Below are 23,690 nucleotides of genomic sequence, written 5' to 3' on the forward strand. Positions count from 1 at the left end.
TAGGTAGACCATCATGTCATCTGCAAAGAGTGAGAGTTTTGTCTCTTCCTTCCCAATTCTAATTCCTTCAATTCCTTTTTCTTCTCTAATTGCTGGAGCTAACATTTCTAATACAATATTGAATAGTAGTGGTGATACTGGGCACCCCCTTGTTTCACCCCTGATCTAATTGGGAACACCTCTAGCTTCTCCCCATTGAATATATAATGTTTTCTGATGGTTTCAGATAGGTACTGCTAATTATTTTAAGGAACAGTCCATTTATTCTTATACTCTCTAGTGTTTTTAATAGGAATGGATGCTATATTTTGTCAAAAGCTTTTTCAGCATCTCTTGATATGATCATATGATTTCTGATAGGTTTGTTGTTGATATAATTAATTGAGTATACTAACAGTTTTCCTATTATTGAACCAACCCTGCATTCCTGGAATAAATCCTACTTGATCATAATGTATTATCCTAGTGATAATTTGTTGTAATCATTTTGCTAAGATTTTATTTAGGATTTTTGCGTCTATGTTCATCAGGGAAATAGGTCTATAATTTTCTTTCTCTGTTTTAACTCTTCCTGGTTTAGGTAACAGCACCATATTGGTTTCATAGAAAGAGTTAGACAGAGTTCCACCTTTCCCCATTTTTCCAAAGAGTTTATATGGAATTGGAATCAATTGTTCCTTAAATGTTTGGTAGAATTCACTTGTGAATCCATCAGGCCCTGGAGATTTTTTCTTTTTAGGGAGTTCAATAATGGCTTGTTGAATTTCTTTTTCTGAGATAGGGTTGTTTAGCTATTTAATCTCTTCTTCATTTAACCTGGGCAACTTATATTTTTGTAAATATTCATCCATTTCACTTAGATTATCAAATTTATTGGCATAGAGTTGGGAAAAATAATTTCAAATTATTACTTTAATTTCCTCCTCATTGGTGGTGAGTTCACCTTTTTCATTTATGATACTAGCAGTTTCGTTTTCTTCTTTTTTTAAATCAAATTGACCAGAGGTTTATCAATTTTATTGGTTTTTTCATAATACCAACTTTTGGCTTTATTTATTAATTCAATAGTTTTTTGCTTTCAATTTTATTAATTTCTCCTTTAATTTTTAGAATTTCTAATTTGATATTTAATTGGGGATTTTTAATTTGTTCTAATTTTTTTAGTTGTATGTTTAGTTCATTGATTTCCTGTTTCTCCAATTTGTTCATGTAAGCATTTAAAGATATATCCCCTGAGAGTCTCTTGAGTGAATCCCATAGTTTTGGTATGTTGTTTCATTATTGTCATTATCTAGGATAAAATGGTTAATTCTTTCTATAATTTATTTTTTGGTCCACTCATTTTTTAAAATGAGGTTATTCAGTTTCCAATTGATCCTGCTATCTCTTATACTTTGTTTCTTCCTTAAGGATATGATTTCTGCCCCATCACACTCAATTTGGAACAATGTATACCATGGAAACAAGTAAAGACTGACAAATTGTCTTCTGTGGGGGGTGGGGGAGGGAAGTAAGATTAGGGGGAAAATTATAAAACTCAAAATACATAAAATCTTTAAAATAAAAAATACCCCCGAAGTTTAGTGCAGTACTTTAAGCTTTGATAACTTAAAGCTTCATTGGGACACTTTCCATAATACTAACATACAGTATATTTATTCACCTACCAACAAATAATTCTCCAATAGTGTGAACATAATGAACATGGGAATACAAAGGACCAGAGAAGTTTACATAAAGGGAGATGGAGCCTTTTTGGTTGATTGGGATGTCATGGTATTTATGATATGAAAAACACTATATTTGATGACTTTTTTTTCTGAATATTCCAAACTCATCAAACAGGGGTGGTTTTTGCTTTTATAGGGATGCTGTTCAGTGTTTTTGCATTTCTATTGCTACTTTTCTGAAAAGACAAAGGAAGGAACATGTGATTAGGACATGAGTATAGGAGTCAGCATTCCTGGCTTCTAATCCTGGCTCTCTCTCATAGACTCATTCTGTGAGACTGAGTAAGCTGGGCTATTGGTTCACAACCTGCAAAATTTATGTAAGGATAGCTTTATCAATGCAGGTAGGCACCTTCTCTGCAATTTATAATCTTTAAGAGTTGCCTAAAACCCCAAGAGATTCTGACACTTGCCTAGGGATCACAAGCCAGGAATGTCAGAAACAGTATACTGGAGCTATCTCTCACAAGTTTGGTTGGAACAGCTAATATGTATTTTTTAGTTCCTGGTAGTAGAACTCTTGGGATATAAGGTTTTTTCCAAATAATTAGTTGAAATTATGATAAGGTCATAAAATGCAAATTGAAATTTATTCAATATTACGAGTAAGCTTTTTGACTCTGGACAAGCATATTCTTTTGTGATCTGCTTCCCTATATAGTCATATACATACACACAGACACACACACACACACACATATATATACATGTATATAGATATATATGTATATACACACACACCTATACATAAATACACACATATCATTGTAGGGGCGTTTTGTATTATTGAATCTATATAAGGGACTTTTAAAATAGCTTTAAATACCATCTGTTAGAATTGCTATTAACACTATAGATATTTGGTGACATTTAACTCTTTCAACCAGCCAGGCTTTCTCACTTCTATGCCTGTGTGTCATTCAGTTGAGGAAGTTTTATCTTTTAATCACAAGAAAATGAAGCAATCACTACGTGAAAGTCAGTTACACACTCCCTGTATTTCACACGAACTGACTCACACCTTTTCGTATGAAACCTTGGAATTTTGGGAGAGTCAGAAACTCAGAAACCAGTTTCCCTACCAGAGCTGGGAAGGTGACATCATCTTTTATGCATTTGATTTGCAATTGTGGAACCACAAACAGAAAGTTGCCTCTTGGCACTTCCACTTCTTCTCCCACCCACCCCCACCCCCAAATCATCTTAAATCTTAAGAATTTTGTTGCTCAGAATATTGTGGATTTAGAGACTTTGAGTGTCTTTTAGTAGGGTGCTTGCCTATTTACAATATAGAGTTGTTTTAAAGTATTTAGATTAACTGGTGAAACATGGTTTATTCATCATGGGAAATTGAACAGCTCCAGAAAAGTCACTGTAGCAGGAACTATAGAGAGTCTAAAGAATCATCCTTGAAGGCCTGCTTAACTTGAGAGAGTCTCTAAAATGAATTTCTGTAGCAAGTACCCTTTGAATTAAAAATATGTTTTAATTAAAATATTTATTTTTCCAACTCAAATATGTTTTCCTTGATAAATTCTTACAAGCTCAGTATCATCCCAGGTATCTGATTTCAGATGTTAAACCTCTTCATTCTTTAAAAATGGGTCAAGTTCCCTAGGAGTAGTGACCAGTCTGCTTCACAATCCTGATGATCCTGTTTGGGGAGGATTGGCGAGAGCACAGGAGGGTACTCAGTGGTAGGTGTCATGGGTGCTATTCCTAGATTGGCAGCTCATTTACTTGTGTCCCTGTTATTTGATCTAATGGAGTGTACATCTGTTAAAGGAGACCTAGTTTAGTAAAACCTCTATTACCTGAAATCTAATCAGCTAGAGTCCTCTAACAACCACAATTATTTTTTTTAACAGAACTCCACTTTATGGTTATAAAAGTAAATGCTGAGAACATAAACCCAATTTTGCCCAACCTGCTATCACTTCCTCACCAGCCCCCCAAAATTAAAGGTTAGTGCTAAGCTTAAGTCAGTACACTTTAATTCCAATCTCCTGTATACAAAATATATATATATTTTAGGATTTTGCAAGGCAAATGGGGTTAAATGACTTGCCCAAGGCCACACAGCTAGGTAATTATTAAGTGTCTGAGCCCAGATTTGAACGCAGGTACTCCTGACTCCAAGGCCGGTGCTTTATCCACTGTGCCACCTAGCCACCCCTACAAAATATTTTAAAAGAAAAATTAATGTTAAAGATAAAGACCCTGAAGCAGCCTCAGGCATTTATATTCACTAATTATCAGGTTAAAAAAAGTAAACTACTGTTAAGGAAAAAAACTTTTTAAAGTTTTTATGTTTAAGTTAAATTCAGTTATTTAGGATCCCCATATTCTTAAACATTCAATTTAAAGAGGTTTTAAAATTACCCTCCAGGAAATGTATTTTGTAGTATAGATGTGACTCTCAAACCAGCTGTTTCCCAGAGTTTTAAGTTTCCAACTTGAAAAATGGGCTATCATTGAACAACCTCCTATCATTTTGTAGACTAAATATAAAATAAGAAATGTTAGGAGATAACTACTGTTTTTTGTTTCTCCAATTCTTGTAACTTTACCACACATATCTGTTTAGAAAGAGCAATTATTTCTAGACTAATTAAAAAGATAGTAGAAACTGTACATCTGCCTAACTGCCTACTATTAAATTGAATTTTTATGCAAATTTTTTCCTTTTCTATTTTCATGGTAATCAGGATGACAACAGCAAGATGACAACAGCAACACGACAAGAAGTTCTCAACCTGTACCGCAGGATTTTCAGGCTTGCAAAGAGGTGGCATGCAGCATCGGGGAAGATGGAGGATACTATCAAAGAAAAGCAGTACATTTTAAATGAAGCCAGGATATTGTTCCATAAAAACAAAAATGTAAGTGAGATCCACAGATATTTCCCAAGGAACTAAGCAGTTCTTTGTGATGTTTTCTCAGTGTCTTTTCATTCCTGAAAATAATGAGGAGGAGGGGCTAATATTCTAAGTTAGAGAGCTCAGATCAAAGAGGTAACTTCAACACTGCTTTTGTTGTCTAGTCATTTTTTAGTCATATCCAACTTCATTTGGGATTTTTTAGGCAAAGACACTGGAGTAGTTTGCCATTTCTTTCTCTGGCTCATTTATAGATGAGGAAACTGAGACAAACAGGGTGAAATAACTTGTGTGAGGCCAGATTTGAACTCATAATAGATGAATCTTCTTGGCTCCAGGCCTTGCATTCACAAACTCAGCTTCCCTCATTTCTGATAGAAATGAGTTTTTTGGCAAGTCTTAGGTTATAAATTGCCTGATAGAGCTTCTATAGGGAAGAGTTGGCATTTCATTCTTTACTTTTTCTGGTATTTCAGGACACTATTGTTGAGTTACTCACTTGTCCTCAGAATAACTCACTAGGTCCTATTATCTGGCCAGTCAATAGGAAGTTTTAGTGGAACTCATCTAGATCATTTAGTGGGACCTTAAATTCTTAGGATTTCCCACTCCTCAATACTAAGCTTTAGATGCTTCATAAAGGATGGTTGAATGAATGAACTATAAAACTCCCAATACATGTGGGGGTAAGCCCAGGATTGGGGCAAAAATTAAAGCTTAAGAAATCTTCATAAGGTACATTCAGACTGACTCAGTCTTTACCAGTCTACCACAACAGGCAACAAGCAAGCACCCAGGACTCATTTCCAAGAGGTTTGATTTCATTTATTCTTTCCAAGTCAGGCATTGTTCTGGACATTAGTGTTTTAAGATTCAAAGACAAAAACCAAAACTGTGCCAGGCCTCAAGGAGAATACTTATCTCTAGGGGCAGAGGCTCTACAACATAAATATGTACATAGAAAGAGACCAATAAAATATGTACAAAATAGTTTCCAAAGAGGACTTGGAGGAAAGATCAGCCAGCTTCCTGGGAAAGGTAGTATTTGAACTAAACTTTAAAGGATTTGAGGCAGAGGTGAGAAGGAAATAGTGCATCACAGGCAGAGGACAAAATGTACAAAGACTTGAAGACAGGAGTTGGCAGGAATATTGATAGTAAGTAAGTCTGTGAAAAGAACATAGAGAACATGAAGGAGTAGACCTGGAGAGGGTGACTGAATCCACGTTGTAAAGAACTTTAAATGATAAAGAGAGGATTTCATATTTCTCTCTAAAGGCAAGAGAGAGCCTCTGGATTTCTAGAGCAGAAAAGTGACAAAATCAGACTTGTGCTTTCAGATTATCAATTTAACAATTGTGAATGAGAGACTGAAGAGGGCAGAGGCTGGATTAAGGAAAACTAATTAGAAGGCTATTGGATTAATCCATGTGAGAGGTAACAAGGATCTGAACTAGAGTGGTAGAGAGAAAGGAACAAATAAAAGAGAGATTAAGGAAATACAATCAACGAGACTTGGCAGAGGCTGTACATTATCTAAATTATCTAATTCACACAGTGTATCTATTTGCTTAATCATTGTGGAATTGAATTAAAATATTGATTAAATTGAAACCTTCCCTACCTCCTCTCAGATAGATTTCATATTTCTTAAACTGACATCCATTGCACACCATCATCTGTTTACGAGTCTCTTACTACTTCACAATAAAACCTGTTTTTCTTTCTGTTTAATCAGTTCCACCCACTGCTCTCTTCATATAAAAGTGTATATCTTTTTCCATGCTTCTGTCAAACTTTACAATGTCTTACTTTTTCTCTGTCTCTAAATCCTGTCTTTCTTTCAAAACATTATTCAAATAACACCTTCCCCATGACATAGTTAGCTGTAGACTCACAGAACATGAGAACTATAAAGGACTAAAGAGAGGCTGTTTAGTCCAACCAAATCTGAAAAAAAGAATTCCCTTCTACTATATACCTGATAGATATATCCAGCCCTTTGCTTTAAAAGACCTCAAAGGAGCAAATACATCCTAAGACAGCCCATTCCATTTATGGATAGCTTTTCCTTACAATAAACCTAAAATTAAATTTGGACACTTACAGCTTCTGGGGCCAAATAGAACAAGTTCAATCTATCTTTTCTTGATAGCCTTCAATTACTTGCAATCAGCTACCATGATCCCTTGAGTCCCAGGCTATAATCTCTAGTTCTTTTCTTCATTCAAAAAGAAATTATTTAATCAGGAAGCCACTACAATGTGCCAGCACTGTGCTAAAATGGTTCAGGAATACATCATTTTCCCCATGTATAAGACACATCCTTTTTTGAAAAATTTGGGGTCTAAAAACTGGGAGTGTCTTAGATAGTAGATATAGATTTTTTTAGTGGTTGTAGGCACCTGGGTTGTGGGCTTTGGGGAAGACAGGGATAATAATGCCCTTGATGGTAATAGGGAAGTTTGGAAAGAGGGAAAAGTTTTTTTGAGGTAAATAATGGGTTTAGGTTTGGACTTGTGGAGGTTAAGATATGTATGGAACATCCAGTTTGAAACTGGAGGTCAGTAGAAAGGTTACAGCTGGATAAATAGATTTTGAGAATCATTAGCTGAGAGATAATTGATTCCATGGAAACTGATGGGATCACTTTAGCTGATAAGTTCATCAAATGAAATCGTATAGATAGAGATAAGGACCCATACCTAAGGTTGGTGAATGTGACCTGGATGATGAAGATCCAGCAAAAGAAACCGAGCAGTGGTTAGATAAGTAGGACAATGGAGAGAGTAATGTTCTGAAAACCTGGAGAGAAGTGTCTACTCTTCCAGTTACTGTTAATCTCTGAGCTTCAAATACAAAAAAAATGATATTTTTGTCACTGTTCAGACATCATTAGAGAACTAGCATATTTAATTTATCTAAAATTCCATCTCAGTCTTTCTTATATCTATTTTTCTCTTCCATAGGACAGCCCTTCAAATACTTGAAAACAACAGCAATCCACATCCTTTTTATTCTCTGTGCTAAACATTCACAGTTCATTTATTGATCCTAATGTAGCATGTTCTCAAGGCCCTATCCTGATTTCTACCAGGTTATCATTGTTCTTTCTAAAATATCATATCCAGGGTTAAACACAATACCTCATAAAATAGGAACAAGAGAGTGAATAGAGACTGTCATCTCTTCAACCTTGAATATTACTTCTTAGTGTAATTCTTTTATCACATCATCTTTTTTCTTGTTGCTGCTATTAGCATTTTGTCGAATTGCTTGAGCAACTAAACTCCCTGGATTTATATCAGATAACCTGCTATCCAACTGCACCTTCCCAGTGTTGTAGTTGTGAAGCTGATTTTTTTCAGCCTAAGTGTGAGATTGGATATATTTTTCTTTATGCCACAAGGCAGCTATGTAGATCAAAAATGCTAGTCCTTGAGACAGGAAGAGTTGAGTTCAGACTTTACCTCAGATACTTACTAGCTATGTTAATTTGGCAAGTCACTTAACCCGTTTACTTCAGTTCTCTCAACTGTAAAATGAAAATTTAATAACATCTACCTCCCAGAGTTATTATAAGGAAAAAATGAGATAATAATTGTAAAGCACTTATTAAGCATAGCACCTGGTGGATAAGTTGACCCTACCATTTCTGCAAGCTGTTGATCTTTTTCTCTACCTTTCCAAGACAAATTTCCAGAAACGACTATTTATAATTGTTTATATTTTGTTTTCTGACATCTGGCTTATTATACTCAGTTGAAACTGTTCTCTCTGAGGTACCAGGATTCTCTTTTTAATTCATTTTTCTCAATTTCATATAAAGAAAAACTTTTAACATTTGATTTTTTTTTTAGATTTTTTTTTGCAAGGCAGATGGGGTTCAGTGGCTTGCCCAAGGCCACACAGCTAGGTAATTATTAAGTGTCTGAGGCAGAATTTGAACTCAGGTACTCCTGACTCCAGGGCCAGTGCTCTATCCACTGCGCCAACTAGCTGCCCCTTAACATTTACCTTTTAAATTCTGAGTTCTGAATTCTCTTTCTTCTTCTTCCTTCCCCTGTCCTACCTTGAGAAAGCAAGTGATTTCATATAGATTATATATGGGCATTCATGCAAAACATTTCCATACTAGCTATGTTGTAAAAGAAAATGCAGACCTAAAAGAACAAGAATAATAAGGTTAAAAATATGCTTCATTCTGTATTCAGATTCTTAAGTTCTCTCTTGAGGTAAATTAGTATTTTGTCATCATAAATCTTTCAAAATTGTCTCGGATCATTGTATTGCTAAGAATAGCTGAGACGTTCACAGTTACTATATAAAATACTGTATACACTGTACAGTTACTGTATAAAATGTTCTCTGTTCTGCTCACTTCATTTTGCATCAGTTCATGTAAGCCTTTACAGGTTTTTCTAAAAAAATCCTGTCATTTCTTATAGCATTGTATTCCATCACAATTATATACCACAACTTGTTCAGCTATTCCCCAATTAATTAATTCCTTCAATTTCCAATTCTTTGTCACCACAAAAATAACTGCTGTAAATATTTTTATACAGATAAATTCTTTTCCTTTTTCTTTGGGATAGAGACCTAGTAGTGGTATTGCTCAAAGGATAGGCACATTTTTTTAATCCTTTGCACATAGTGCTAAATTATTTTCCAGAATGATTAGGTTTGTTTACAAATCCACCAGCAGAGCTTCAGTGTTGTAATTTTTCCAAATCCCCTGCAACATTTGTTATTTTCCTTAGGTAGCCTATCTAAGAGGTGTGAAGTGGTACCTCAGAGTTATTTTAATTTGCAATTGTCTAATCAGTAATGATTTAGAGCATTTTATCATTTGAGTATAGCTTTTTATTTCTTCTGAAAACTGACTATACATAACCATTGACCATTTATCAATTGGGGAATGATTCATCTTATAAATTTGAGTTCATTATATATGTTTGTGAAATAGGCCTTTTATATTAGAAATGGGGCCTTTATCAGAGAAACTTATTTTCAGAGAGATTAAAATGGTTTTTTTTAAGACATCTTAATAAATGACACACCTCTCTCAAGGGGAGAGGGGCATCAAATGCACACTGAGAGGTTTTGTTTCCTACCCCTTCATGCCAATCATTGGCTGGGGTCACAAATCTAACTGATACATTTCTCCTCATACATTTTCCCCCTCCCTGCTCATTATACTAATGAGCAAGAACAGCTACCTTCTTATGCAAAGGAGAAGGGCACCGACCCTAAATTAGCTCAGAACTAGGTGGGGCAGACCTGGCCTAATCTCAGATATTGATCAGGTTGAGTCTAAGTCTTTTGTCTTAACTCACATACCTGCCCATAGACAATACAGGTAGATCCCATTTTTTTGTAATGTAAACTAATAATCTCCCTTCACATTCTTGTGGAATCCAAATATTCCCATATTGCTCACAATTCTCATTTTTCTTTTTTTTAAAGAATCTGGGTTCCACACCTTATTAATGATTTCTTTTTTAAATTACAATCCTTGCTATTGACATGACTACTGACTTTCTATCAAAATTTTTACTTCCTCATCAGGCATGGATCCCTCCTATTTTCCAAGTTTGTCAGCTTTCTGATGTCCCTATTTCTTTTACTACATTCCTGTTGTCATCTATCTTTAGGCAGCAACTTGACAGATTCAGTTTACCACAAACTCTTCCTTCTCCAATCAACAGATAGTCTAATGCAACTCTATGCTGAATAACTTTCTCTCTTGTTTGCATGGCTTAGTTAGCCAGCAAGTCTAGGGTCCTAGTTATCTAATTGGCAATTGTTTCCATTACAGCTTAGAATCTAATTAGGATATAAATTGGGGTTTCATAGCCCTAACTCCCATCCTGTGCCCAGATAGTAGAACCATTCATCTGGATAATAACTCCCTGATCAATTTTTGGCAGATGGATATATGCAGTGTTAATCACGATTTTCTTTACTTTAATGCATCCTGACAAGGGATCCAGGTACCATCATTACATCTCATTAATTTTTTTTTAGGTTTGGTTTTTTTTTGGCAAGGCAAATGGGGTTAAGTGGCTTGCCCAAGGCCACACAGCTAGGTAATTATTAAGTGTCTGAGACCGGATTTGAACCCAGGTACTCCTGACTCCAGGGCCAGTGCTTTATCCACTGTGCCACCTAGCCGCCAAATTAAATTGTTGGGTTGGTTTTTTTTTAGGTTTTTGCAAGGCAAATGGGGTGGCTTGCCCAAGGCCACACAGCTAAGTAATTATTGAATGTCTGAGGCCGGATTTGAACTCAGGTACTCCTGACTCCAAGGCCAGTGCTCTATCCACTGCGCCACCTAGCCACCCCCCCATCATTACATCTCACATGAGTCTCTGTAAGTTGTATACTTCAGAATATTTATATCCTGCTTCTAGACATAAGTCCACAGCCATTTGCTAGTCCAAGAAAATAGTGTATCCAGAGTGGTACAAAGAATAGTCACCCTGAACTGACTCAGTCATATGTCATTGGTGCTTTTCTACTCTGGACCAGAATCTTGTGCCATAGTGCACCTATGATGAGGAATTAAGAATCTAGGCCAGCCTCGGGGGTACATAAGACCAGTTCTCAGTCTGCTCAGTCCACCAGTTAGCCACATCAAAAGACTGGGCAATGACTTCTGTCAGTTGGATTCTCCTCCCACCATTACTAATAATACCCTGTTCTTTAAATCAGAGAAAGGATTCTCGCTAGAGAGGATATACAAACTCATGTAGGATATAACCATGCCATCAGTAATCCTGATCTCCTTGTCTCCCTTTGGAGTACATCTTCACCCTGCCTCTCTTCCTCCTTTCCATAAGAATAGGGGCTTAAGTAGGAATGTCACACTTACAGACTCAAGGGGCAGATCCCTTGACTATACAGTGTACCCATAGGCGAGAGATGGTAGAGATGAGTTGGTCCAGTGTCTCCCTCTCTCTTCTTCTCCCCTGGAAACATCTGATGTCCATCTACATCTTCTGAATCTATTCCAAAAGGATGTCTCCAGTTCAGGTGATTTGTTGAGACCTTCTCTTCTGGCAAAGAACTGTTTAACATTGTACTTAGATCAAAACACACATTTTCATCACAAGACAATAAGATTCTGGAGCTTATTACAATTTACAGTTTGCCTTGCTGTCATATTGACATACATGCTTCACTTTAACACAATAAACTTCCATAACTGTTTCACTACATGAGTAAACTTCATTAACCCCATTGACTTAAGCTTGTAACATATGCATTTAACAATCTTCTTAGTACAAAGAGTAGCCAGCATATGGTTTAAAAATAAAAAACAGTCTTAACCTTTTGTTCTCATTACAATAATGACTCAGATCCTTAACCAAAATGAATTTTTTCCAAAATATTCCCAAATATACCATAAGTTTTCTTTTTTCCTGATGTATTTATATGACTCATATTCTTTTCCTTTAACCAGACCTTGAAACTGTAAATTATCCTAAAATTTCTTCTTCTTACCTAAATATCCCCTCTAACATAAAAATTAAGGAATCTTAATTCCTATCTAAACATGTAGCTGACAGTGTCAGAATCACATACCTAACCTATCTGGCTATTAAATCCAACTGACCTAAAACTTCTTTATCTAGTTTGCTTGAAGTAGCTTTACTATAAAGATCCAGGACATCAAAGGAAAATTCCTTTATAGGTATAATTTTAAATGTCACTGTCCAGGCAGAGGTCTTGTGGGTAGTCAAATGTCTTAGGCCAAATTTATTCTACCAGGTGAGACAGTATCCAAATGTCATTTTGGGGGAAATCAAGTCAAAAGGGTCCAACATTAGGTCACACTGAAAAGTCACCCCTTCAACTGTATAACCCTGTCCCCTGAATCTTCAGTCCATTGGCTTCCTTGGCTCCAAAAACACATTGACCCAGTAACACTTCCTTTTTTGCTGACCATCCTGGTATGAGACATAAAAAGAGAAAATAAATTAAAAGTCTCATGATCTAAAATCATTGTTTTACCTAATTAGAACTTCAATCCAATTCACTAAATTCCAATTATACTCTTAAATGGGGTTACAATTAATGAATCCCCACCTAAAGCTCTGAGTGTCTTTCCTGGATCCTTGCTAAAATCAGGAATCCTAACTATGACTGGCCCTACAGGCCTCATCTCCTACCTCTTACTTGAGGCCTCTAATCTCAAGACCCACATCCCTTTGTCTGAAATTATCTTTTCTATCTCTTTATAAAGATGGTATATCAGTTCCTCCTTGGCTAGAGACTCATCCTTCTAGCATGTTGTATTATACAATAACTGTTGTATTATACCATAGCTAATTCTACCAGGTGAGACATTATCCAAATGTCTGTTGTATTATACATAACTAAACACCTCTTTTGACTAACAGATTGCCCTATCATCTCCTACATTCTTACAAAACAGTCAGCTAAATATTGTCACAGAAAAATCAGAAAAACTTTTTGTTAAAAATTTTTTTCAATTGTTTTTCTTGTAATCTTGGCTGAATTGTTTTATGCAAAATATCTTTCATTTGATATGATCAAAAGTATCAAAAGTATCAATTTTATATTCTGTAACGCATCCTATACTTTTTTGGTCATAAGTTCTTCCTTTAATCATAAATCGACAGATAAAATATTACATGTTCCCCTAATCTGCTTATCTTTCATGTCTAAATCATAAATCCTTTCTGTCCGTATCTCTATATATGGTGTAAGATGTTGATTTATATGTAGTTTCTGCCAAATTGCTTTCTAGTTTTCTGAGCAATTTATTTTTCAAATAGTGATTTCTTTATGGTCATTTGCTATTGTGTATAGTGTGTGTAACCTGTTCCATTAATCTACCTGTCTATGAGATTGTTTTGATCTTTACCTCTTTGAAATACAGTTTGAAATCTTGTACTGCCAACCCACCTTCACGTTTTGGGCTTTGTCTTCTCTCATCAGTTTCCTTGATACTCTTGACTTTTGTTCTTCCAGATGAATTTTGTTATGTATCTTTTGTTTTTTATCTTTTTGTTATTTACCAAATTACTTAGTAATTTGATTGGTATGGCACTAAGTAAAAATTAACTTAGGCTGTCATTTTTATTGTATTGTCTCAGCTTACCTATAAGATTAATACTTTTCCAGTTGTTTAAATTTGACTTTATATGTGTGAAGTGTTTTGTAAATGTGTTCATATAGATCCTGGATTTGTCTTGACAGGTAGACTCCCAAGTAGTTTATATTATCTGCAATTATTTTATATGGTTTCTTTTTATCTCTTTCTGCTACACTTCGTTGGTAGTATATAGAAATGTTATTGATTTACATGGCTTTATTTTATATTCTGCAACTTCGATAAAGTTAAGTATTTCAACTAGTTTTTTAGTTGATTTTCTAGGATTTTCTAAGTTTACCATCATGTCATCTGTAGAGACAGATAGTTTGTTTCCTTATTACCTATTCTAATTTCTTCAATTTCTTTTTCTTGTCTCATTGCTATGGCTAACATTTCTAGAACATTATTAAATAATAGTGGAGGTAATGGGCATCCTTGTTTCACCTCTGGTCTTATTGGAAAGGCTTCTAACTCATTTCCATTACATTTATTCTTTTGCTTTCTAGAGCTTTTAATAGGAATTAATATATTTTGTCAGAAATTTTTTGTTTCTGAGATGATTTTTGTTGATTTTGTTATTAAATAATTACTCTGATATTTTTTCCTAATATTGAACCAACCTTGTATTACTAGTTTCAATTCCACCCGATTCTAATGAATTATCTTTGTGATATTGCTATAATCTCCTTGATAATATTTTATTTAAAATTGTTGCACCAATATTCATTAGGGAAATTGTTTGTCTTTCTCTGGTTTTGCTCTTCTTGTTTTAGGTATCAACTCCATACTTGTGTCATAAAAGAAAGCTGGAAGGACTTTGCATGTTTTTCCAATTTTTATATTATTGGAAATTTTTACACTATTATTATTGTTGTTCTTTAAATATTTGGTAGCATTCACTTGTGAATACATATGATACTGGGAATTTTTCTTAGGGAATTCATTGATGGCTTGTTCAATTTATTTTTCTAAGATAAAGTTTATGTATTCAATTTCTTCTCTTAATTTGGGTAATTTTACTTCTATTGTCATATTATTGACATACAAGATAGTTACTAATAACTTCCGGCCAAGGTGGCAGAGAGAAGACAGGCACAGTTCTAAAGTCTCCTGATCTCTTCCCCATCTATCACATGAAACAAACCGCTTAAAAGAAATCCGAACCAGGAAACCCAGAAAGAAAAGCCAGGAGAGGAAAATCTACCTCAGGATTTGTCTCCCGCAGCAGCCTTGGCTGAGTACCGGCAGGTGAGTCTGGGCTCCAAGGGAAGATCAGCCCAGGATCAGCAGCTGAATTGGAACCAGGAGTCTGAGGGCCCGAGAGCTGGACCTGCTGGATCAGCGGTGGGGCTGTACGAAGGTGGCTTGGGTCCACGGGGAAGCAGAGGCGCTGCTGTTGGTGCTGTCCCCCTGGAGCTTCGGTAAGGGGCTGCGGGGAGAGGTCTGGTGCAGGAGGGCTGCGGACATCATCCCTGGGCTCCTCAGATCTGAGAAACTCTGTGCCCATGCCTCCATTGCACTGAGGCCTCCTCCCAAACAAATGCAAATTACTTCTGCCTGAGGCCCAGGTGTGTGAGCAAAAGAACCAGCCCAGCTGAGGAATCACCTCAGGCCAGGGTAAAGCCCACCATAGATTGAAGGCAAAAGAATTCAATAGCTCCAATTCCCTCCCTCAAGCAAAGGGAGAAGGCCTCCCAACCAAGGTCACAGACACCCCAGAGAGGGCAGCCAGCACCTCCTACTGGCCAGCCAGAGAAACTGCACCCAGTAAAGCCTTTAGAGATCCCAAGCCCAGGTGAACCAGCCCCACCCAACTCAAGGACTTAGCATAATGAAGAAGGGTCAGTGGAAAGGTTGATCCATAGAAAAATTCCTGGAAGGGAAAGACCCCAACCCAGAGAGACCTGGAACATCTGAGGAGAATACAATCTGGTCTCCAGCACAGAAAGACTTCCTTGAAGAAATAAGGAAGGAGTTTAAAAATCAACTGGAAAATTTGGGGGAGACAATACCTTGCAACAAGAAGACAAAACCTTAGAAAGCAGAATTGGACAAACACAAAAGGAGAATAAATCTCTCAGATCATCAATTGGACAATTACAAAATGAGAATAACTCTCAGATCCTCAAATGAGCAAAACAAAGAAATTAATTCTCTCAAAACCTCAATTGGTCAAATGGAAAGCTCTTTCAAAAATAGAATTGACCAATTGGAAAAGGATAATGAAGAAAACTCCTCCCCCCAAAAAATAATGGAGTCTACAGAAACTAATGACACCACAAGACAGCAAGAGTCAGTTAAACAAAATCAAAAAATAGAAAAATTAGAAGCAAATGTGAAATACCTCATCAACAAAACCACTGACCTCGAGAATAGATCAAGGAGGGGCAACCTGAAAATTATAGGACTTCCTGAAAACACTGAAGAGAAAAAAAGCCTGGACTTAATATTACAGGATCTAGTGATAGAAAACTGCCCTAACATCTTCAAATCAGAGGGCAAAGTAGTTATTGAAAGAGTACATCGATCCCCACCAGAAAAAGATCCTAAAAGTAAAACACCAAGGACTGTTGTGGCCAAACTCCAGAACTATCAGATAAAAGAGAAAATCCTGCAAGCAGCCGGAAAGAAACAATTTAAATATCAAGGAGCCACAGTAAGGATCACGCAGGACCTAGCTGCATCAAATTTAAGGGATCGAAGGGCCTGGCACAAGATATTTCGAAGAGCATGGGAGCTTGGAATGCAGCCAAGAATCTACTTTCCTGCAAAGCTGAGCCTTCTCTTCCAGGGAAAAAGATGGACATTTAACAAAATGGAAGAATTCCAAAAATTTCTGATGAAAAGACCAGAGCTAAACAGAAAATTTGGATATCAAACAGGAGGTTCAAGAGACACATGAAAAGGTAAAAAAAAATTTAAAAGGGGGGGGGTGCGGTAAAAGGGAAAAAATGCAATCCAGCAAGTTGAAACTGGCTATATCCCAGCATGGGGGGGGGGGGGTAGAGACTCTCATAAATCCTGAGAAATGTAACTCTAACAGAGAGAATATACCTAGCCAGAAATGATGGACATCCATGATCTATCCATGAGACTGATATCTAATGGGATGTAACTGGCTTTAACTCCACTGGGGAGAAAGACTCTAATAACTCTCAGGAATTTTGACTCTATTCAACAGAATATACTGAACTAGAAGGGACAGACACTCAGAATTTTCTATGACTTAGAATGATCTAAAAAAAAATACACTAAGTCCCTAAAAGGGGAGACAGGAAACAGATGGGAGGAGGGAGGGGATTGAATGGGACAAATCTCATTATACTAAGAGGTACGAAAAACCTATGGTAATAGAGGGGAAGAAGGGAGTAGAGGAGAAACACCTGAATCTTCTTCTCATCAGACTTGGCTTAAAGTCAACCTGCACATACTCAGTTAACTTATAAAACATCTAACCTTTCAAGAAGTAAAAGGGAAAAGGGGAAGGGGGACAGAGAAAGGGAAGGGGAGTGGAGGAAATAAGGGGAAATAACAAAAAGAAGGGAAGGGAACAGGGAAAGGGAAAGAAAGGGGAGGGTGTGATATAGGAGGGCAAATACACTGAAGGGGGTGGTATTCAAAAACAAAATACTGGGGAATATGGATAAAAGGGGGGGAAAGGGAGAAAAATACAAACAGAGGGAAGATAGCACAGAGGGCAATAAAGAATTAGTAATCATAACCTTGAATGTGAATGGGATAAACTCTCCCTTAAAATGTAAGCAAATAGCAGAGTGGATTAAAAAACAGAATCCTACAATATGCTGCTTACAAGAAACTCATTTGAAGCAGAGAGATACATATAGAGTAAAGGTAAAAGGTTGGAGCAAAATATATTTTGCTTCAGCTGAAGTAAAAAAAAGCAGAGGTAGCAATCCTTATATCAGACAAAGCAGCAGCAAAAATAGATAGCGTTAAAAGAGATAGGGAAGGAAATTTTATCATCCTAAAAGGTACCATAGACAATAAAGTCATTTCAATATTGAATGTCTGTGCACCCAGTGGGACAGCACCCAAATTCTTAGAGGAGAAGCTGAAAGAATTACAGGAAGACATAGACAGCAAAACTCTACTAGTAGGAGACCTCAACCTCCCGCTATCAGATCTAGATAAATCAAATCATAAAACAAACAAGAAAGAAATTAGGGAGGTAAATAGATTGTTAGAAAAATTAGATATGGTAGACTTATGGAGGAAACTGAATGGGGATAGGAAGGAATATACCTTTTTCTCTGCAGTACATGGAACTTATACAAAAATTGACCATGTACTAGGACATAAAAACCTAATGATCAACTGCAGAAAGGCAGAAATAGTGAATACATCTTTCTCAGATCACAATGCAATAAAAGTCATATGCAATACTGGGCCAAGGAGATAAAGACCCAGAGCAAATTGGAAACTGAATAACCTCATCTTAAAAAATGAGTGGACCAAAAAAACCAATTATAGAAAGAATTAACCATTTTATCCTAGATAATGATAATAATGAAACAAAATACCAAAACCTATGGGATTCATTCAAAGCAACTCCCAGGGGATATATTATAGCTCTAAATGCTTATATGAATAAATTGGAGAAAGAGGAAATCAATGAACTAAACATGCAACTAAAAAAATTAGAGAAAGAACAAATCAAAAATCCCCAATCAAATACCAAATTAGAAATTTTAAAAATTAAAGTAGAAATTAATAAAATTGAAAGCAAAAAAACTATTGAATTAATAAATAAAACCAAAAGTTGGTATTATGAAAAAAACCAATAAAATTGATAAACCTCTGGTCAATTTGATTAAAAAAAAGAAAGAAAACCAAATTGCTAGTATTATAAATGAAAAAGGTGAACTCACCACCAATGAGGAGGAAATTAAAGTAATAATTTGAAATTATTTTGCCCAACTTTATGCCAATAAATTTGATAATCTAAGTGAAATGGATGAATATTTACAAAAATATAAGTTGCCCAGGTTAAATGAAGAAGAGATTAAATACCTAAACAACCCTATCTCAGAAAAAGAAATTCAACAAGCCATTATTGAACTCCCTAAAAAAAAATCTTCAGGGCCTGATGGATTCACAAGTGAATTCTACCAAACATTTAAGGAACAATTGGTTCCAATCCTATATAAACTCTTTGGAAAAATAAGGTAAGATGGAACTCTGCCTAACTCTTTCTATGAAACCAATATGGTACTGTTACCTAAACCAGGAAGAGTTAAAACAGAGAAAGAAAATTATAAACCTATTTCCCTGATGAATATAGCTGCAAAAATCCTAAATAAAATCTTAGCAAAATGACTACAAGTCATCACTAGGATAATACATTATGATCAAGTAGGATTTATTCCAGGAATGCAGGGTTGGTTCAATATTAAGAAAACTGTTAGTATACTTAATTATATCAACAACAAACCTATCAGAAATCATATGATCATATCAATAAATGCTGAAAAAGCTTTTGACAAAATACAGCATCCATTCCTATTAAAAACACTAGAGAGTGTAGGAATAAATGGACTGTTCCTTAAAATAATTAGCATTATCTATCTGAAACCATCAACAAGCATTATACTCAATGGGGAGAGGCTAGAGGCATTCCCAATAAGATCAGGGGTTAAACAAGCATGCCCATTATCACCACTACTATTCAATATTGTATTAGAAATATTAGCATCAGCAATTAGAGAAGAAAAAAAATTAAAGGAATTAGAATTGGGAAGTAAGAGACAAAACTCTCACTATTCACAGATAACATGATGGTCTACCTAGAGAATCCCAAGAAATCATCTAAAAAACTACTGGAAACAATTAGCAATTTTAGCAAAGTTGCGGGTTATAAAATAAACCCCCATAAATCCTCAATTTTCCCATATATGACTAGCAAGAAACAGCAGGAAGAGCTAGAAAGAGAAATTCCATTCAAAGTAACCTCAGACAGTGTAAAATACTTGGGAGTCTATTTGTCAAGACAGACTCAGAATCTTTTTGAAAACAATTATAAAATACTTCTCACACAAATTAAATCAGATTTAAATAACTGGGCAAATATCAACTGCTCATGGATGGGTAGAGATAATAAAAATGACAATTCTACTAAAACTAAACTATCTGTTTAATGCCCTACCAATCAAAATTCCAAAAAATTACTTTAATGAGCTCGAAAAAATTGTAAGTAAATTCATATGGAGAAATAAAAAGTCAAGAATTGCCAGGAGCTTAATGAAAAAAAATGTAAAAGAAGGTGGCTTAGCCCTACCTGATGTAAAATTATATTATAAAGCATCAGTCATCAAAACTGTTTGGTATTGGCTAAGAAATAGAGTGGTGGACCAGTGGAATAGACTAGGTGTAAAAGCAGGAGAGGATTATAGTAATCTGCTGTTTGATAAACCCAAAGAGTCTGGCCACTGGGATAAAAACTCCCTCTTTGATAAAAACTGCTGGGAAAATTGGAAGTTAATATGGAAGAAACTTAGATTAGACCAACACCTCACACCCTTTACCAAGATAAGATCCAAATGGTTACAGGACATAGACATAAAAAACAATACTATAAGCAAATTAGAAGATCAAGGACTAGTCTACCTGTCAGATCTATGGAAAGGGGAACAGTTTATGACTAAGGAAGAGTTGGAGAACATCACTAAAAACCAATTAGATGATTTCGATTACATTAAATTAAAAGCTTTTGCACAGATAAAACCAATGTAATCAAGATCAAAAGAAAAGTAGTAAATTGGGAAACAATCTTTACAACTCATGATTCTGACACAGGACTCATTTCTAAAATATACAGAGAACTGAGTCACATATTTAAAACAAAAAGTCATTCCCCAATTGACAAATGGTCAAAGGATATGCAAAGGCAATTTACAGATGAGGAGATCAAAGCAATCCATAGCCAAAGGAAAAATTGCTCTAAATCATTAATTATTAGAGAAATGCAAATTAAAGCTGCGCTGAGGTGCCACCTCACACCTCTCAGATTGGCCAGTATGACTAGGAAGGATAATGATCATTGTTGGAAGGGATGTGGAAAATCTGGGACACTATTACACTATTGGTGGAGCTGTGAACTCATCCAACCCTTCTGGAGAGCTATTTGGAACTATGCCCAAAGGGCAACAAATATGTGCATACCCTTTGACCCAGCAATACCACTACTGGGTCTGTACCCTGAAGAGATGAGGAAAAAGGGTAAAAACATTACTCGTACAAAAATATTTATAGCAGCCCTGTTTGTGGTGGCAAAGAATTGGAAATCCAGTAAATGTCCTTCAATTGGGGAATGGTTTAGCAAACTGTGCTATAGGTATGTCATGGAACACTATTGTTCTATTAGAAACCAGGAGGGATGGGATTTCAGGGAAACCTGGAGGGATTTGCATGAACTGATGCTGAGTGAGATGAGCAGAACCAGAAAAACACTGTACGCCCTAACAGCAACATGGGAGTGATGTTCAACCTTGAAGGACTTGCTCATTCCATCAGCGCAACAATTGGGAACAATTTTAGGCTGTCTGTAAAGGAGAGTACCATCTGTATCCAGATAAGGAGCTTTGGAGTTTGAACAAAGTACAAGGACTATTCCCTTTAATTTGGGGGAAAAAAAAACCCAGATGTCTTATGGTTTGATCTGGTTACCTCTGAGAATTCTGTTCTCTTTAAGGATATGATTTCTCTCTCATCACACCCAATATGGATCGAGGTACAACATGGAAACAAAGACTGATGGAGTGCTATCTGTGGGGTGGGGGTGGGGAGAGGGAAGCAAGATTGGGGGAAAACTGTAAAACTCAAATATCTTTAATAAAAATTAAAAAATAAAAAAAAGAATAATGAAAAAAAAGATAGTTCCTAATACTTTAATCTTCATTGGTAGTGAATTCATCTGTATCATTTTAAATACTGGTTTTTAAAATTGGTTTTCTTTTTTAAGATCAAATTATCCACCAGTTTATTTTATTTAAAAACCAGCTCTTAGTTTTATTTATTAGTTCAGTTGTTTTGCTGCTTTGAATTTTATTAATCTCTTAATTTTCAAGATTTCTAATTTGGGGTTTAATTTGGGTTTTTCAGTGTGTTCTTTTTTCTGATTTTTTTTAATTGCATACTCAACTTACTGATTTGCTCTTTCTGTTTTCTTGATGTGTTTAGAGTTATACATTTTCCCCAATGTACTGCTTTGACTGTATACCACACATTTTAGTATGTTGTCTTAGTATTATTCTCTTTAATGAAGTTGTTCTTATGATTTGTTCTTTGACCCACTCTTTAGACTTAGATGATTTCCAGTTATTTTTTAATTTGTTTTCAGTCATTTATTGAATATAATTTTTATTGCATTGTGCTATGAAAGGAATGCATTTAATATTTTGCTTTTCTGCATTTGTTTGTGAGATTTTTTATGTTCCACCACATGGTCAGTTTTTGTGAAGGTGTCATGAATAACCATGTACATCAGAGAAAAAGGTATACTTCTTTCTGTCCCAATTCACTTTTCTTTAGAGGGCTGCCTGTCTAACTTTTTCTTTTAACTTCACCTGAAGTTAATATTTTCTGTGCCAGTTTTATCTTTTTTTAACTATTTTTCTTTTTTCTAATTACATACAAAGATAGTTTTCAACATTTATTTTTTTGCTAGCTTTTGAGTTCCACACTTTTCTTCTACCCTCCCTTCCCCCCTATGGCTGCAAACAATTTGATATAGTTTGTGCATGTATGATCATGTTTAACATATTTCCATATTAGTAATGTTGTGAAAGAAGAATTTGAACTAAGGGGGGGAAACATGAGAAAGAAAAAACATTAAAAAGTTTCAAAACTGACATAGTATGCTTTGCTCTGCATTCTGGCTCCATAGTTTTTTCTCTGGATGTGGTCCATAGCAGGTCTCTCAGAATTGTCCTTGATCACAGAACTGCTGAGTCCATCACTCAGCATCAGTTCATGCAAGACTTTCCACCTTTTACTAATTTCCACCCACTGAATGATTTCTTACAGAACAATAGTATTTCATCATATTCATATACCATAACTTGTTTAGCCATTCCCTAATTAATGAGTATCTCCCCACTTTCTAATTCTTTGTCATTACAAAAATAACTGCTATAAATATTTTTGTACATATGGGTACCTTTTTATCATCTCTTTGCTATACATCTAACACAGTTTTATTGCCTGTTTGGTATAGTTTCAAATTGTCCTCCAGAATGGCTGGATCAATTCACAATTCCACCAGCAATACATTGGTGTTTTCTACATTCTCTCCAATATTGATGTTTTCTTTTTGGTCATTTTAGTCAGTCTGATAAATATTAAGTTGTTCCTCAGAGTTGTTTTAATTTGCATTTCTGTAATCAATCAGACCTTTGTTTTTTTCTGTTTCTCTCTTTCAAGTATGTTTTTTGTAAACAAAATATTGCTGGATTTTTATTTTTCATGTATTCTGCTCTCCACTTTCTGTTAGTCTGTTCTAAGAGATAGACAAGTACCATTCCAAAGGGACAAGGTTGCCCTTGGCTGATTAAAAGGGAATTTTTCTAGGGAAAATCCTAGAAAATCAACTAAAAAACTAGTTGAAATACTTAACTTTATCAAAGTTGCAGAATATAAAATAAAGCCATGTAAATCAATAACATTTCTATATACTACCAACAAAGTGTAGCAGAAAGAGATAAAAAGAAATCAATTCAAATCCCTGAATCCAGAATGGTAGACATCTGTTGAAATGATGTAACTAATCTTGGAGAAGCCATTGGGAGCCCCAGGGAGAGTTGTCTTTACTTTGTGAAGGTCAGGGTCACCATGGAATGGATTTGCTTCAAGAGAGGGGCCTACACCTTGGAAAGCTTCTCAGTTCTGATGGCACTTGGTGAACTCAAACTCTGGGGAGTGTATTAACAGAGCAGAGCA

At 35.6% G+C, this 23,690-nt stretch overlaps 1 protein-coding gene across 7 annotated transcripts in view; it reads left to right on the forward strand.

Annotated features, from left to right (window-relative positions):
• The window catches only part of LYRM1 (LYR motif containing 1), a 53,014-nt gene that overhangs the window by 14,998 nt on the left and 14,326 nt on the right, over positions 1-23,690 (forward strand). For 5 of the 7 annotated variants that reach the window (XM_074201353.1, XM_074201354.1, XM_074201351.1 and 2 more), the window contains exon 2: positions 4,439-4,612. In XM_074201353.1, the coding sequence (XP_074057454.1) occupies positions 4,454-4,612 (159 nt within the window). In that variant the 5' untranslated portion in view covers positions 4,439-4,453. Of the gene's footprint in view, positions 1-3,340; positions 3,428-3,455; positions 3,695-4,438; positions 4,613-23,690 lie in introns of those variants that run through there. The other 2 variants (XM_074201349.1, XM_074201352.1) reach the window with 2 other exon arrangements.

Source organism: Macrotis lagotis, chromosome X (genome assembly GCF_037893015.1).
Source record: "Macrotis lagotis isolate mMagLag1 chromosome X, bilby.v1.9.chrom.fasta, whole genome shotgun sequence".
NCBI lineage: Eukaryota > Metazoa > Chordata > Mammalia > Peramelemorphia > Peramelidae > Macrotis > Macrotis lagotis.